The sequence below is a fragment of the Leucoraja erinacea genome, chromosome 10 (assembly GCF_028641065.1).
Source record: "Leucoraja erinacea ecotype New England chromosome 10, Leri_hhj_1, whole genome shotgun sequence".
Lineage (NCBI taxonomy): Eukaryota > Metazoa > Chordata > Chondrichthyes > Rajiformes > Rajidae > Leucoraja > Leucoraja erinaceus.
In genome coordinates, this window is record NC_073386.1 from 40,083,939 (window position 1) to 40,101,895 (window position 17,957).

General features: G+C 47.1%; 1 protein-coding gene across 3 annotated transcripts in view; it reads left to right on the forward strand.

The window, feature by feature from the left end:
* Positions 1-17,957, forward strand: part of LOC129701056 (LIM homeobox transcription factor 1-alpha-like) — a 198,762-nt gene that overhangs the window by 161,172 nt on the left and 19,633 nt on the right. For all 3 annotated transcript variants that reach the window (XM_055642003.1, XM_055642002.1, XM_055642004.1), the window contains one exon: positions 15,313-15,545. In XM_055642003.1, coding sequence (XP_055497978.1) covers positions 15,313-15,545 — 233 coding nt within the window. The remainder of the gene's footprint in view (positions 1-15,312; positions 15,546-17,957) is intronic.

Consider the following 17,957-nt stretch of genomic DNA (forward strand, 5'->3'; position numbering starts at 1 on the left):
TGTGAGACAGCAGCTCCACCAGCTTAGGCTTTAGGCTTTTGACTTTAGATGTACAGCACGGAAACAGGCCTGCGTATACTATCACTATCCCACACACTAGCGACCATTTACAATTTTATCCAAGTCAATTAACCTACAAACCTGCACATCTTTGGAATGTGGGAGGAAACTGGTGTATCTGGAGAAAATCCACGTGGTCACAGGGAAAATGTACAAACAGATAGCACCCGTAGTCAGGATCAAACCCGGGTCTCTGGCGATGTAAGGCAGCAACTCTACTGCTGCGCCACCGTGCCAGGGTGATGACCAAATGTTTCTTTTTAATTCCACAATGAGCTTTTAATTGCTTCCCTAAACTTCTGAAACTAGGGAATATCCAAAACATCTGAACATCCGGTAAGGAGGTGGAACCTGTTTTTTCCAAAAACAAACTTTATTCAGACTAATAAAACAACAACAGTGTAAACATTCTTACAAACTTCTCAGCTGCTATACATACATTCATTAGTATTACTTTTGGTAGTGTTCACAAAACTATCATTATACCAGAGACTCTTGCCACTCATGAGGCCCCATGGGGTGATATCTCTTTCAACACCCTGCCCCCCAATGTGCAGCAGCAGAAGGACCCCAGACTGTGGTCCTCCTCGTAGATCCTTGGCATTGGCTGCACCAAGCTTCAATCAAAGCTTCAATCAAAGCCCTGTTTGATTGCAGTACCATCCTTCCCTCACCTCATCTTGTTCCATCTGCTGAAGGGATCACACATGCCATCCCCTCCCAATATGGTCAAGGGTGACTAATTGTCTTCTGGAAATGACTGACGGAAAGGAAGGCAGAAGATTTGTGAGGGACCTCTGGAAAAGGAAGATGTTTGCAGTGCTATGGACAAAGAGAAGGGTTCTTGAATTGCAAAGTGCTTTAAAAAAGGCTGGTCTCCATCTGTGTTGTTCAGATCCAGTGGACTTTATAATTTGTGACCTCACCTATCGTTGAGCTCTGGGTGATGTGGCAATCTCAAGTACGATCCGAGGAGGTACAATATTAGGTTTAGGTTTAGGTTTGAGTGTGGATTTTTTGCATTGTCATGTACCGAGGTACAGTGAAAAGTTTTGTTTTGTATGCTAATCAAACAGAACAGATATACCATACATTCAAACTGAAATATAATAGGTAGAGCAAAGAGAAAGATGCAGAGCGGAGAATATAGATCTCAGCATTGTAGTATATGAATTCCATAGACAGTCCAATGTTCTTAATGGGGTAGAGATGAATTGAATCGAATATGGAGACCATTCGGAAGCCTGATAACAGAGGGGTAGAGGCTGTTCTTTAGTCTGATGGTGCCTGCTTTCAAGCTTCTGAGATTTCTGCCATGTGGGAGCAGGGAGAAGAAGGAATGACTGGCATGGGATTGGTCTTTGATTATGTACAGTTTAGTTTAGTTTATTATCATTGCCATGTGTACCGAGGTAGATAGGCGCAAAAAGCTGGAGTAACCCAGCGGGACAGGCAGCATCTCTGAAGAGAAGGAATGGGTGATGTTTCGGGTCGTGACCCTTCTTCAGAAACAAAGCTTTTTTGTTTCATGCTATCCAATCAGTGAAAAGGCTATACATGATTACAATCAAGCCGTCCACAGTGAAATGTAGATGGAGTCAATGGTGGGAAGTTTGGTCTGTGTGATGGACTGGGCTAAACCCACAACTCTTCGCAATTTCCTGCGGTGTTGGGCAGAGCTTTAGAATTTAGAGATACAGCGTGGAAACAGGCCCTCTCGCCAGCTGACCACTAGGGACAATTTACAAGTTTTGCTGAAGTCAATTAACCTACAAACCCATGTGTCTTTGAGAGGAAACCAGAGCACCTGGGGAAAACCCACGCGGTCACGGGGAGAACATAGAAACTATGTCCAGCCAAGTTTGTACAAAGTCGATCAAACCCGGGTCTCTGGTGCTGTAAGGCAGCAACTCTACCATTGCACCACTGTGCCTGTGTTGTTCTTAAACCAAGCCGTGGTGTAACCCAACAGTATGCTTTCTATACCAAGGAGAATAGAAATTTCTCTGCAACTTCTATGAACCATCATTGTCAAGGAGCCCAATGATGGGGCTAGAGTCTACTGGCTGGCGCTCAATGTCACAACATCTGAATGCCCCCATCCCGCACTCAAGCTCAATGTTACCTGAGCCCTTTGGCTCGTTCTCCATCAGTGGTCTGTCTCACCCTCTCCCCCACATTTCCCCGTCCCAACAACCATCTCACAGTCCTCCTCCTCCTCCTCCTTCCTCTGTTATCAAACATAAAACTGGCTCCGCGTGTAACTGCGCTGTGATTAGAAATGATTGATTGCCAGCCATGTTTCATTAATGAGATGTTTAAATATTGGCACTTTCCCTCCCCTCCCCCGGCCTGTTGCTAAGCTTCGAGCGACGGAAGAAATTCCACACTTGCTCACCTAACAATGGCACAGATTATGCAGCAGCTTCTTAAACAGATTAGCAAGGGTCGATTAAACAGATTAAGGGGAGGGGTGGGTGGCGGGTTGGGGAGGGGAGAGTGGAGATCCGCAGCAGCATATTTTCTTTTTATTAAACTGGGTTTGCCATCTCCATGGCGACGGGGCTAATAACACATGTTGGGCGAGCGGGGACCTTGTGAGGTTTCATTTTCCCTGTCGGTCTCCTGTAATTTAAATTGGGCTGACATTCAGCGGAGCGTGGGAGGGGCAGGTCACGGGGAGCTGGGAATCTGGGGACAGCCACACCACACTCTATGGAAGGCAATGGAGCACATGAGATGGGTGCTGGTTTAGTACACACACACGCACATACAGGCACACGCACACACCCATACACGCACATACAGGCACACGCACACACCCATGCGCACACACACGCACATACAGGCACATACGCACACACAATCACAACACACACATGTACACACACACACCCACACACGCACGCATGTGCACACACACATATTCACAACACACACACACACTCACAAAAATTCACACACACATACACACATGCACTCATGCACATACGCACACACATACTGCTTCCGATGCACAGCTACAGGGAGACACAAGTTGTCCTGTTACATGGAGAGAGATGGAGAATTTCCATCCGACACGAGTGTTTCTCCATTACTAAACATGTATGGCATTTAATGCCAGATATGAGGATGGATCTTTCACCCAGCATATGCCTGTAAACAGTGTCCAACATGGTCCTTACAGTTCCAGACAGGGGAATGGTTCCCTCACCCAGTGTACTCCATGTGTGGACGGCCTAACACACAGTGCCAGACAGGGGGGGGGGGTCCATGCACCCAGTGTACAGGGTCACTGCATATATACAGTGTCTAACACTGATACACATGGACAGTACGGTACCAGACAGGGGAATGGACCCCGTACCCGGTGTACCGCAAGTGTACAGTGTGTAACACAGATGAACACCTGGGTTGTATAATGCTGGACAGGAGAGTGGCTTCTTTTTGTGCAGCCTGCACTGTGATGTGGAGGAGCAGGCACTGAGACACAGGTGGCTCTGTCCGTACCCGACAGGTGTGATTGTCCCCATTCCCCAGCGACTACTGGAGCAGGAACGGACACTGCGGCAAAGGTTAACTGCAACTTCGAACATGCTTGTTTTCTCTGTCCCCGATCTGCATTGAGATGTGTGCTATTTCTGCTTTGTCTAACTCGTGCAGTTGATTAAAAAACTGTGGAATATAATAGGAATAATAGACTCTGCATGGGGAATGGGAGAAACACACATGGTCTCTGCAATCAGTGGCAAAGTAATAATTATGTCTTCGAAAATATTGATCTTCCCAGAACAATTTAACATCGATGACTGACTCAATTATTGAAATGAACTGCCTGCAACCTAAAATCAAAAGCCACCGTCTACCTCTTTAATTAGAAAGGAAATGAAGCAATTTAATACTTGTGGCAAGGATGATAAAACAAATCCCTCCCCAGAAGCCTGCATCCCATCCTGGAAGCCCGAGCTGACAGTGGAGCCACTGGCTAGGCAGTGATGTGTGGCCCAGTGCCAAGTCATAGAGTTTAATTTAAAGACACAGCACGGAAACAGGCCATTCGGGCCACTGAGTCAGCATCGACCAGCGATCCCTGCACACTAACACGATCCAACTCTCTAGGGACAATTTACAATTATTACCAAAGCCAATTAACCTACAAACCTGTATGTCTTTGGAATGTAGGAGGAAACCGGAGAACCTGGAGAAAATCCACACGGTCACAGGGAGAACATATAAACTCCTTACAGACAGCACGCGTAGTCAGGATTGAGCCTGGATCTCTGGCGCTGTGAGGCAGCAACTCTACCATTGTCCCACTGTGCTGCAGTTATACAGTGTGGAAACAGGCACTTCAGCCCAACTTACCCACACTGACCAACATGTCTCATCTGCACTAGTCCCTCCTGCCTACATTTGGCCCATATCCCTCTAAACCTGTCCTATCCATGTACCTGTGTAAATGTTTCTTAAACGTTGTGAAGACAATGTTACCAAGTGCTTGGCAGTGCACTTTCTGCAGAATGAAGTGTGGTACATAAAACATAGAACATGGAACAGAACAGTACAGGAACAGGCCCTTTGGCCCACAAAGTCTGTGCCAAATATGATGCTAAGATCAACTAATCTCGTCTGCCTGCACATGATCTGTATCCATCCATCCATACCCTGAGAATCTATGTGTCTATCTAAACGCCTCCATTGGCTGCTCCTTCTGGGCCACTCTGGAAAATAGTTTCGGACTTCTCAGCGTGAATCAAAACTGCACTTCTGACATGATTTTCATGTCAAATCGGTAGTAAGGAAGGCAAATGCAATGCTAGCATTTAGTTTGAGAGGACTAGAATATAAAAACAGGGATGTAATGCTGAGGCTCTATAAGGCACTGGTTAGGGCGCATTTGTAGTATTGTGGGCAATCTTGTGCCTCTTATCTGAGGAAGGATGTGCTGGCTCTGGAGAGGATTGAGAGGAGGTTTAGGGGAATGATCCCAGGAATGATTGGGTTAACATATGATGAGCGTTTAATGCCACTGGGCCTGTACTCGCTGGAGTTTAGAAGGATGAATTTTACGGAACAGTGAAAAGCCTGTATAGTGCGGATGTGGAGAAAATGTTTCCATTAGTGGCAGTCTAAGACCAGAGGCCATAGCATCAGAATAAAAGGCTGTACCTTTAGAAAGGAGATGAGGAGGAATTTCTTGAGTCAGAGGGTAGTGAATCTGTGGAATTCATTGCCACAGACAGCTGTGGAGCCAGGTCAATGGATATTTATAGATGGAGATTGACGGATTCTTGATTAGTAAGGGGTTATGGGAAGAAGGTAGGAGAATTGGGGTTGAGATGGAAAGATCGATCAGCCATGATTGAATGGGGAAACAGACTTGATGGGCTGAATGGTCTAATTCTGCTCCTATACATTATGAACATGACCTTAGGAACCCGAGCACAACCCATCAACATTTCCACCCCTCTTTAAGGAGGATTGCTGGGCAGAGGTCTGTGCAGGTCAGAAGGGATGTATTGACAAGACAAGGAGCTGCGTGGAAATCCTCCCTTGCAGAGGGCAGTGACTCTCCACCCTGGAGGCTAGGTCTGACGGGGTTTAAAGAAGATAAACGCTGGACAGATCAGGAATTGTAGGCAATGGTTCAATGGTACATAGAAACATAGAAAATAGGTGCAGGAGTAGGCCATTCGGCCCTTCGAGCCTGCACCGCCATTCAATATGACCATGGCTGATCATTCAACTCAGTATCCTGTACCTGCCTTCTCTCCATACCCCCTGATCCCTTTAGCTACAAGGGCCACATCTAACTCCCTCTTATAAATAGCCAATGAACTGGCCTCAACTACCTTCTGCGGGAGAGAATTCCAGAGATTCACCACTCTCTGTGTGAAAAAAGTTTTCCTCATCTCGGTCCTAAAAGATTTCCCCTTTATCCTTAAACTGGGACCCCTTGTTCTGGACTTCCCCAACCAAGTACCAAGATAGAGTGAGATTAATTTTTGCATACAGTTCAGCAAAAATATCACTATGCATAAGCATTTAGATATACCTTAGATAAGCATCTCAGGTTCAGTACACTGAGACAGTATGTAGAGTCGCCAGATTAGGTGCCATTTTCAAGTCCCAGTAGTTATAGGTGTTAACCTGACCGTGAGGCCCGTTGCCCTGGCAACTTTGCAGGGCTGGTTGGCCATTGATTTCATCCACCACTTTTCCACCTCTCTGTGCCGCTGCAGGCCATGTCCGGTCCACGTGCTGGGCCTCCTGGAGTGGCACCCATTCCAGCCGAGTCCCAGGTTGCTGCAGGGCCTCCAGAGGCCCGTTCCACCGTTGAGGCACTGCACTCCCTCCCACCGCTGACTCCGACCTTCCTCTCCAGTCCACGGGGCAAGCAGGGTCGGGCTCGGTGGCTTCCCACTCCGAGAGGATTCCTGGTTCCACAGCGGACCAGCCAGGCTTGATGTTGGGTACGGCCATGGCACATTAAAGTGCCGACCTGCCGCGCGGCACATTGGGGGTAATGGGGAACTGGCAGCCATGAGATTGCCTGGGACAGATCAGCCATGGTAGGAGAACTTGAAAGGCCGAATAGCCTACTCCTGCTCCTATTTCCTTACGTATTTGGTTAACATAGGAGATGCCATCGCTAGTCATGGTGCAGTGCTGGACTGAGTTCTTGCTGGAGTAGGTATGGTACTTTTTACCCCTCACTGTTTCCTCAAAACCCCCTACGTCAGACAATCAGCCTAGCTAAGGGCAGCATGTTGGCGCAACGGTAGAGTTGCTGCCTTACAGTGCCAGAGACACGGGTTCGATCCTGACTACATGTGCTGACTGTACAAAGTTTGCACGTTCTCCCTGTGATCACGAGGGCTATCCCCAGGTGCTCTGGTTACCTCCCACATTCCTGCACGCGCAGGCTTGTAGCTTAATTGACCTGTAAATTGTCTCTGGACAATAGGATAGATCTAGTGTACCAGGTGATTGTTTGTCAGCGTGGACTTGATGGGCCAAAGGGCCTGTTTCCGTGCTGTTTCTCTAAACTAAAGCTTGTAACTCCCCCAAAGACCATGATGGAGCCCCACACTCCATGCCCCTCCCCCACTCCAACTGTATTTGCATATTCCAACTCCCCAAACTAATCAGTGAAGCCCATACTCTTACCCGCACCAACCCCTGGCTGCTTACCTAGTCCCAGTTGACTCAAGCCCACCAACCTCCTCTTCCTCCTGGATATCTCCGCACCAACTCTGACCCCCTGTGTTCTGCGGTGGGACCTAGATTGAAGGAACAGTGGGTGTTACCACTATCCAGCAGACCACCTCCCCTCTCCCATCGAGCAAAAGGTATAAATGTGTGAAAACAGGGACAGTTTCTTCCCAGCTGTAATCGGGCAACTAAACCATCCTACCAACAACTAGAGAGCAATCCTGAGCTACCTCATTGGAGACCCTCGGACTATCTTTGATCGGACCTTACTGGCTTTATCGTGCACTAAACGTTATTGCCTTTATCATGTATCTATACCCTGTGGACGGCCTGATTATAATCATGTTTTCTCTTTCTGTGGACTGGTTAGGACGGAACAAAAGTTTTTCACTGATGTGACAATACACTAAACTCAAGCTCACTGAGGTGCAGTAGAATTCCAATGCCAGTGAGCTAGACTGATACAGCGATGTTATAGATGAACCTGGCTCTTATCCCACCCCATCCCGGATCCTACTCAACGTGAGCTGGAAGGTCGGCCGACATTTTACAGCCCACCGCCAGCCAAGAGGACCCGATGTTGCCTGTAAATCCCAGATAAGATCAGCACGAGACCGCAGCGTTTCGGAGCGCCGTCGCTAAGATGGAAATTTTGGCTGAAAATAAACTTTCTCAGCAGTATTTTAGTCAATGTGCTTGAAGGCAACTGACGTGAGATTAGCTGCTATTGTTGGAGCTTTACCTCTCACTGCTAAACTAATCTCAAGTCTTAACTTAATGCTTCGTTATTGTGCACATTCCGCCCTCTAATCCCACAATCATGTGGAGCATATGCTTCCCAAATCTGCTCCTGGTTGCTGCTTTGGACCAGGATACCTGCAGGATAAGACATTGTGACCGGCTGTTGCCATTCTGATGAGTTGGGATAGCAACAGAGTACTGGCTGGGGGTGAGGGTCAGGGGGGGGGCTTGGTGTGACATGGAGAAATACCAGGTCGGCACGGTGGCACAGCAGTAGTGTTGCTGCTTTACAGCACCAGAGACATAGGTTCAGTCATGACTATGGGTGCCGTCTGTACGTTCTCCCTGTTTACCACATGGATTTTCTCAGGGTGCTCTGGTTTCCTCCTACACTCCTAAAACATGCAGGTTGGCCGCCAAATTGGCATCTGTACATTGTCCTTAGTGTGCAGGCTAGAACTAGTACGTATCATCGCAGGTCAGCATGGATTCGGTGGGCTGAAGGGCCTGATTTCACACTGTATCTCTGTAACTAAACTCCAGACCGTTAGCCAAAGGGGCTGTTCTTGGAACAGGCCCTTCGGCCCAACTTGTCCACATTGACCAGCACTTCCCATCTACGTGAGTCCCACTTACTTACCTGCGTTTGGTCCACATCGCTCTAAAACCTATCCCTATGCATGTACTTGTCCAAACATTTCTTAAATGTTGCGATAGTGCCTGCCTCAATTATCCCTTCCGGCAGCTTGTTCCATACACCCACCACCTAGGTAGCTCTGTTGGTGAGGAATGAAATTCAGTCCCTTGCAAGGGGTGACATTGAAACAGGAGATGTGGAGTCAGTATCGATAGAACTAAGGAATTGTAAGGGTAAAAAGACCCTAATGGGCCTACAGGCCCCCAAACAGTAGCCTGGATATAGGGTGCAAGTCAAATCAGGAGTTAAAATTAGCAAGCAGTAAAGGAAATGCTACGGTTGTTATGGGAGATTTCAACATGCAGGTAGATTGGGAAAATCAGGTTGGTACTGGATCCCAAGAAAGGGAGTTTGTGGAGTGCCTCCGTGATGGATTCTTAGAGCCGCTTGTATTGGAGCCTACCAGGGAGAAGGCAATTCTGGATTTAGTGTTATGTAATTAATCGGATTTGATAAAGGAACTTGAGGTTAAGGAGCCTTTAGGAGGTAGTGACCATTATATGGTCAGATGTAATCTACAATTGGAGAGGGGGAAGGGTAAATCGGAGGTGTCAGTGTTACAGTTAAATAAAGGGGACTATGGAGCCATGAGGGAGGAGCTGGCCAAAGTTGACTGGAAAGATACACTTGACAGAGTCAACAATGGCAGGTATTTCTGGGAATAATACAGATCAGGATCAGTTCATTCCAAAGAGGAAGAAAGATTCCAAGGGACGTAAGGGGTGACCGTGGCTGACAAGGGAAGTCAGGAACAGTATAAAAATAAAAGAGAAGTGCAACGTAGCAAAGATGAGCGGGAAGGAAGAGGATTGGGTAATGTTTAAAGAGCGACAGAGGATAACTAAAAAGGCAGTACGGGTAGAAAAGATGAGGTACGAAGATAAGCTAGCCAAGAATATAAAGGAGGATAGTAAAAGCTTATTTTGGTATGTGAAGAAGAAAAAATTAGTTAAGACCAAAGTTGGTCCCTTGAAGACTGAAAAAGGTGAATTTATTATGGGGAACAAGGAAATGGCAGATGAGTTGAACAGGTACTTTGGATCCGTCTTCACTAAGGAGGACACAAACAATCTTCCTGATGTACTAGTAGCCAGAGGATCTGGGGTCACGGAGGAACTTAAGGAAATCCACATTAGGCAGGAAATGGGGTTGGGTAGACTGATGGGACTGAAGGCTGATAAATCCCCAGGGCCTGATGCTCTGTATCCCAGGGTACTTAAGGAAGTGGCTCTAGAAATCGTGGATGCATTGGTGATCATTTTCCAATATTCTATCGTTCAGGATCAGTTCCTGTGAATTGGAGGGTAGCTAATGTTATCCCACTTTTTAAGAAATGGCGGGAGAGAGAAAACAGGAAATTATAGACCAGTTAGCCTGACATCGGTGGTGGGGAAGATGCTGGAGTCAATCATGAATGATGAAATAGCGGCACATTTGGATAGCAGTAACAGGATTGGTCCTAGTCAGCATGGATTTACGAAGGGGAAATTGTGCTTGACTAATCTTCTGGAATTTTTTGAGGATGTAACTAGGAAAATGGACAAGGGAGAGCCAGTGGATGGAGTGTACCTGGACTTTCAGAAAGTATTTGATAAGGTCCCACATAGGAGATTAGTGGGCAAAATTAGGGCACATGATATTGGGGGTAGAGTGCTGACATGGATAGAAAATTGGTTGGCAGACAGGAAACAAAGAGTAGGGATTAACGGGTCCCTTTCAGAATGGCAGGCAGTGACTAGTGAGGTACCGCAAGGCTCGGTGCTGGGACCGCAGCTATTTACAATATACATCAATGATTGGGATGAAGGGATTCAAAGTAACATTAGCAAATTTGCAGATGACACAAAGCTGGGTGGCAGTGTGAACTGTGAGGATGATGCTATGAGAATGCAGGGTGACTTGGACAGATTGGGTGAGTGGGCAGATGCATGGCAGATGCAGTTTAATGTGGATAAATGTAAGGTTATCCACTTTGGTAGCAAAATCAGGAAGGCAGATTATTATCTAAACGCTGTCAAGTTGGGAAAAGGGGAAGTACAATGTGATCTGTACAATGAAAGTAAGCATGCACGTACAGCAGGCAATGAAGAAAGCAAATGGCATGTTGACCTTCATAACAAGAGGAGTTGAGTATAGGAGCAAAGAGGTCCTTCTGCAGTTGTATATGGCCCTAGTTAGACCACATCTGGAGTATTGTGTGCAGTTTAGGTCCCATAATTTGAGGAAGGACATAATTGCTATTGAGGGAGTGCAATGTAGGTTTACAAGGTTAATTCCAGCGATGGCGGGACTGTCATATGCTGAGAGAATGGAATGGCTGGGCTTGTATACTCTGGAGTTTAGAAGGATGAGAGGAATATCATTGAAACATAAGATTATTAAGGGTTTGGACACGCTAGTGGCAGGAAACATGTTCCCGATGTTGGGAGAGTCCAGAACCAGGGGGCACTGTTTAAGAATAAGGGGTAAGCCATTTAGAACTGAGATGAGGAAACTTTTTCACACAGAAAGTTGTGAGTCTGAGGAATTCTCTACCTTGGAGGGCGGTGGAGGCCGGCTCTCTGGATACTTTTACGAGAGAGCTAAATAGGGCTCTTAAAAATAGCGCAGTCAGGGGATATGGGGAGAAGGCAGGAATGGGGTACTGATTGGGGATGATCAGCCATGATCACATTGAATGACGGTGCTGGCTCGAAGGGCCGAATGGCCTACTCCTGCACCTTTTGTTTATTGTCTATTGTCTATTGTCACCTTTTATGTGAAAAAGCTATCCCTCAGGTTCTTATTAAATCGTTCTCCCCTCACCTTAAACCCATATCCTCTGGTTCTCAAATCCGACAGAGTATTGGATGGATGAGTCTCCCAGTCTCCTTGATGCTTCTATTCATTTTATTTTGAAGTTGGGTGAATTTTATTATCCTGGTTGCCAGACTTTAGATTGATGGTTGGCTCTTTCAGGAAATAAAACAAGACCTGGGAGATAATTCAGTATCAGTGTTCAATATTGGCCCATGAATTCTCACTGTAAGGGAGGGGACTATAACAGCTCATGATAACTTGTCCTGTTTCGAATGATCAGTCTCCAGTGGGCAGTACATTGACACTGTTTTACACTTTACTGCCGACTTTGGAGATTTAGATTTTAGAGAGATACAGCATGGGTACAGGTTCTTTGGCCCAACCGAGTCCGCATCAACCAGCGAACACCCTGTACACTAACACTATCCTTCATATTAGGGACAATTTACTCAAAATGCTGGAATAGCTCAGCAGGACAGACAGCATCTCTGGAGAGAAGGAATAGGTGATGTTTTTGCTCGAGACCCTTCTTCAGATTGATATCAGGGGAGTGGGCGGGACAGAGATAGAATGTAGTCGGAGACTGTCCCTTTACCTCCCCCCTCTACTCCATCCAAGGACTCTGACAGTCTTTCCAGGTGAGGCAGAGGTCCGCTTGCACCTCCTCTAACCTCATCTACTGTATCTGCTGTTCCATGTGTCAATTGCTGTACATCAGCGAGACCAAGCGCAGGCTCAGCGATCCTTTCGCTGAACATCTCCGCTCAGTCCGCCTTAACCTACCTGATCTCCCAGTTGCTCAGCAATTTAACTCCCCTTCCCATTCCCAATCTGACCTTTCTGTCCTGAGCCTCCTCCATTGGCAGAGTGAGGCCCAACGCAAACAGCAACTCATGTTTCGCTTGACTGTTCACCCCAGCGGTATGAACATTGACTTATCTAACTTCAAATAGCCCTTGCTTACCCTCTCTCTCCATCCCTTCCCCCCCTTCCCAGTTCTCCCACCAGTCTTACATTCTATCTCTGTCCTGCCCACTTCCCTGACATCAGTTTGAAGAAGGGTCTCGATCCTTCGATTTTAACCAGCATCTGCAGTTCTTTCCCACACAGGGACAATTTACAATTTTACCGAACGCAATTAACCTACAAACCTGTACGTCGTTGGAGTGTGGAAGGAAACCGGAGCACTGGTGAAACCCTACGTGGTCACAGGAAGAATGTAGAACTGTGTACAGATAGCACCCATAGTCAGCATCGAACTGGGGCGTAAAGCAACAACTACATCGTTGCGCCACTGTGCCACCCATTGTCCCACTGAGATGGTAGAGCTGCTGCCTCACACACCAGGGTTTCTCATCCAGAGTTCAATCTCTATGATGGTGCTGGATGTGTAGAGTTTGGATGTTCTCCTTGTGACAGTGTAGAGTTAGTGTAAATGGATGCTTGATAGTCAGTGCAAAGTCAATAGGGAACAGTTGACTATGACTCTACTCACTGCTGCTCTCTATTACTCATCCCACGGGAGACCCGCAGGACACTGTGGATATTTCATGCTGTTCTCTGTTCCAGTACCTGATTGTGGATATTTTGTTTTTAATTGTTGTCGAGATGTAGCTAAGCAGGCATGGATATGTACCTTGATGCCCCACCCATTCCCCCACTGAGGATTTTTATAGATATGCATTGGAACTCCTCCTTACTAAACCAAATTGCGAAATTGCAGGAAAATGTAGATGGGTAGTGAGTCTCCAGGTTTTGCATCAAGTGATGGTGGATCGGCTGCCTTTGACGCAACCCTGCTTGGTTTTTCTCTGCATCAGATGTTGACCAGAGTGGTGTTGAATCAGAATGCCAGATCTCCATGTAAATGCAGGGTCTTTGTGAGATGGTGTCTGTGGCATTGTGCGCAGTGCAGCCTGCTGCCTGGAACAAGGATATACTTGCTGTACAGAGCATGCAGCGAGTGCTGACCAGAATGGTTTCAGTGTCGATAGGATTGTCGGTAGAGATTGACGGAACTTGGTTTAGTTTTGTTTTGAGATAGAGCTGGGAAACAGGCCCTTTGGCCCATTGGGTCCGCGCCGACCAGCGATCCCTGCATATTAACACTATCCTACACATACCAGCAATCCATGCATATTAACACTATCTTACACATACCAGCGATCCCTGCATATTAACACTATCCTACACATACCAGCAATCCCTGCATATTAACACTATCCTACACATACCAGCGATCCCTGCATATTAACACTATCCTACACATACCAGTGATAAATTTTACATTTACCAAGCCAATTAACTTAAAAATCTGCATGTTTTTGGAGTGTGGGAGGAAACTGAAGATCTCGGAGAAAATCTACGTAGTCACAGGGAGAACTTACAAACTCTGTACAGACAGCACCCGTAGTCGGGATCAATCCTGGGTCACCGGCGCTGCAAGTGCTGTAAGGCAGCAACTCTACCGCTGTGCCACCGTGCTGCCCTATTCTCTGTTGTCTCTGTGGTCGCTATAGACTACTCTGTTGTCTGATGCTCAGAATGGTGAGAGGGAACTCTGTGAAAGTTACAAAGTTCTTGACAGGGCGGATTAAGTTAGAACAAGGGATCACAGTTTTTGAATAAGATTGGCCATAACTTCCTGTAAGGGGCAACACATTGATATTGATAAAGAAGGCATATGGTATGCTTACCAGTCGGACCAGACTTATCCAGTCTAGAGAAGGGTCTCGACCCGGAACGTCACCCATTCCTTCACCCATGCTAACCCGTTGTTACTCCAGCTTTTGGTGTCTATCTTCTTGTATGGTATGCTTGCCTTGATAAGTCAGGGCATTGAGTATAAGAGTCAGGAGGTCATCAATCACCTTTATCGGATATTAGTTAGACAGCTTTTAGAGAATTGCATGCTGTTCTGGTTGTCCTGTTACTGGAATGATGTCTGGATTAAGCAGCATTCCCTAAAGGGATAGGTTGGATAGACTTGATTTGTTTTCTCTGGTGTGTGAAGGGAGACCTAGTAGAAGCATATAAAATTATGAGAGACACAGATAGGGCAGACAGCCAGAACCTTTTTTCCAGGATGGAAATATTGAATACTGGAGTGCAGAGCTTTAAGATGAGAGGAACAAAGGTTTAAAGGGGATGTGCTGTGCATGGGTTTTTATAGAGGGTGGTGAGTGCCTGGAATGTGCTACTGGGTGCGATGATTGAGGCAGCTACAAAAGTGGCATTTAAGAGACTTTTGGATAGGCACATGGATATGCAGAGAATGGATTATGTGCAGACAGATAAGAGTTGGTCTTGGCATCATGTTTGGCACAAACATTGTGGGTCGAAGAATCTGTTCCTGTAAAGTACTGTTCTATGTTTTATGTTTTGGATCATATGCAGGCAGATGTACAGTTTAAACTGGCATTGTGGGCATCACAGGCATAATGGGCCAAAGGGCATTTTCCTGTCTTTTCCTGTTGTATGTTCTATGGGTGTTGGGGGTATGGAGGTGGAAGTTGAGGCAGGTACTATCGCAAAGTTCAAGAAACATTTAGACAGGTACATGGACAGGATTGGGTTATAGGGATATGGGGCAAACGGAGACAGGTGGGGCTCATGCAGATGGGACATGGTCAATGTCGGCAAGTTGGGCCACTGGGCCTGTTTCCACTCTGTGTGACTCTATCACTGTCAGAAGGTAGAAAAGGCTGAGAGAAGGATGGAGTGTGGCTGTGCTGGGAATGTAATCTCTGCCAATGCTATTTGCTCCATTGCTCACCTGGCTCTTGTCCTTGGCTCCACAGGCTGTTTGCGGCTAAGTGCAGCGGCTGCGTGGAGACCATTGCCCCCACCGAGTTCGTCATGCGGGCCCAGAAGAGCGTTTACCACCTGCACTGCTTCTGCTGCTGTGTGTGCGAGAGGCAGCTACGTAAGGGCGACGAGTTTGTGCTGAAGGAGGGCCAGCTGCTCTGCAAGAGCGACTACGAGAAGGAACGGGAGCTGCTGAGCTTGGTCAGTCCGGCTGCCTCAGACTCAGGTAACCCACACCCGGACTGTCCGCTCACCCCTCTGCCACCCAACCTGTGGCTGGGGGTGGTCTTTACACTTTACTTTAGAGATACAGCACGGAATCAGGCCCTTCGGCCCATCGAGTCCACACTGACCGGCGATTCCCATACACCAGCACTATCCTGAAGACTAGGGACAATTTACAACTTTTACCAAAGCCAATTAACCTACAAGCCCTGTAGGTCTCTGGAGTGTGGGAGGAAACCTGAGCACCCGGGGAAATTCACGTAGTCACAAGTAGAACATACAAACTCTGTACAGACACCACCCATAATCAGGATTAAGCCCAAGCCTCTAACGCTGTAAGGCAGCAACTCTATCGCTGCACCACTGTGCCACTGTGACCTTAAGTCACCACATTTTGGTTGGACTCGTGTAGCTGGGTCATGTTGGCCCATGTGGGCAAGTTGGATCGAAGGGCCTGTTTCCACACTGTGTCACTATATGTCTCTCTCCACAGATGCTGCCTGACCTGTTTTCAGCATTCTCCGTTTTCATTCCAAAAGTTAAGGGCAAAGGTTCAGTGCATCGAGTTCATACCAGCACCCAGCGGAGTAATCTCATCAACCCCATTGCCCCTTATACCCCTGTAATTTATTATCTGTTCTGTGCCAGTACAATGTCTGATTCTAGTGCCAGGACTATTTACAGTGGGCTATTTAACCAACCCACATTTATTTACTCATTAATCTATTTATTTATTCATGTATTTATCATTTTTTTCTGTCTGTCTGTCTGTCTGTTCCTTTCTCTCTTCCTTCCTCTCTCTCTTTCTCTAATTCTCTCTCTGAAAGTTTGCAGACACTAACAGAAGGCAGGCACTGGTCATTTTCCGGTGACTTTGAAAGGCACACGCAGGGATCTGCTGCTTCCATCACTGGCATGGCCGCACAATCCGCCTGCAAATTGCCCTCTACATTTTTATTACTGGGACACATACATCAGGTTGACACTGGGCCGCCTCACCCTTTGAAGAAAGACTTGCTCTATTCATGGTACTGTTGCATAACACGGAGGAGACATAATTATTGGCAGGAATAAACATGAAGATAGGCAGTGGTTGAAAATAAATCTTTAAAAAAATATTTTGTGCTGACTTGGTTGTAATTGATTTGGGAGGAATATTGTTTCACAAAGATGTGGAATTCCTGCAGATCCTGCAGAACCTGCCCTATGCCTATGGCAGTGTTTAGTTCAGTTTAGAGATACAGCGCAGAAACAGGCCCTTTAGCCCACCGAGTTTCTGCCGACAAGCAATCCCCGTACACTAGCACTCTCCTACACACTAGGGACAATTTACAATTTACAGTAGTCAAATTAACCTACAACCCCATATTTCTTAGAATTGTGGGAGGAAACCGAAGCTCCCAGAGAAAATCCAGGCAGCTATAGGGAGGACATAAAAACTTGCTACAGACAGCACCCGTAGTCAGGATTGAACCTGGGTCTCCGGTGCTGTGAGGCAGCAACTCTACCGCTTCACCACCGTGCTGCCCCCATGTGGTGCTGTGAGTCACTGCAGTGGTTGGTTTCATTGGACCTTGTTATCAATCCAATGACATCCTTCACCCTCCATTAAGTAAATCTCATCAAAAACCTGCTCATTGTCTCCGAACATACTGCACGTCCTGATAACCCATGGCCTTGGATTCCCAAACACAACTTAATATAAACCGTCTCATTCCTCATTCAGATCCTCAAACCCTAAGCTAGCCAGCATCACCTTCAGCCTCACCACTGAAGGAGAACAGAGGTCCTCTCAATCTGGCCTCTGACACGTCCCTGCTGTTGATGAACAGCTGTGGCTTCAACTTCCTTTGGGACGTCCTGTTATTTATTAAAGCTGCTCTTTGACAAAGCCTTTGGCCACCATCTAGGTATTTGTACCTGTTTCTGCGTGACAATAAGCAAGTTCGGTATTCCAACTGCGCATGCCCTGGTCATAGGTCACTTGATACAAACATTCTTGGCAACTGTGCTGCTGCGTGTACAGACCTGCGTTTCATCCGTAGCCATGATCGAACCCGGGTCTCCGGCGCTGCAAGCACTGTTGATTTGCTACTGGACCATCCCCGTCCCCTCTCGAGTGTCCCTTCCTGTCCGGGGGTGGCCGGAGATGTCCGGGGTGACCGTAGATTGATGGGACACCGGCCCAGGCTCCCAGCCAGCATGGAGACAAAGTGCTAACTCCACTGCTCCGATTAGGGCTGTCGATTAACCCGGCGGGACAGGCAGAGTTGAGCTGGAGTTAGCGCTTCTTCTCCGCGCTGGCTGTAAGCCTGGGCCGGTGTCCCGTCAATCCAGGGTCACCCCAGACATCTCCAGCCATCCCTGGACAGGGATGGGACACTCGGGAGGGGATGGGGATGGTCCAGTAACA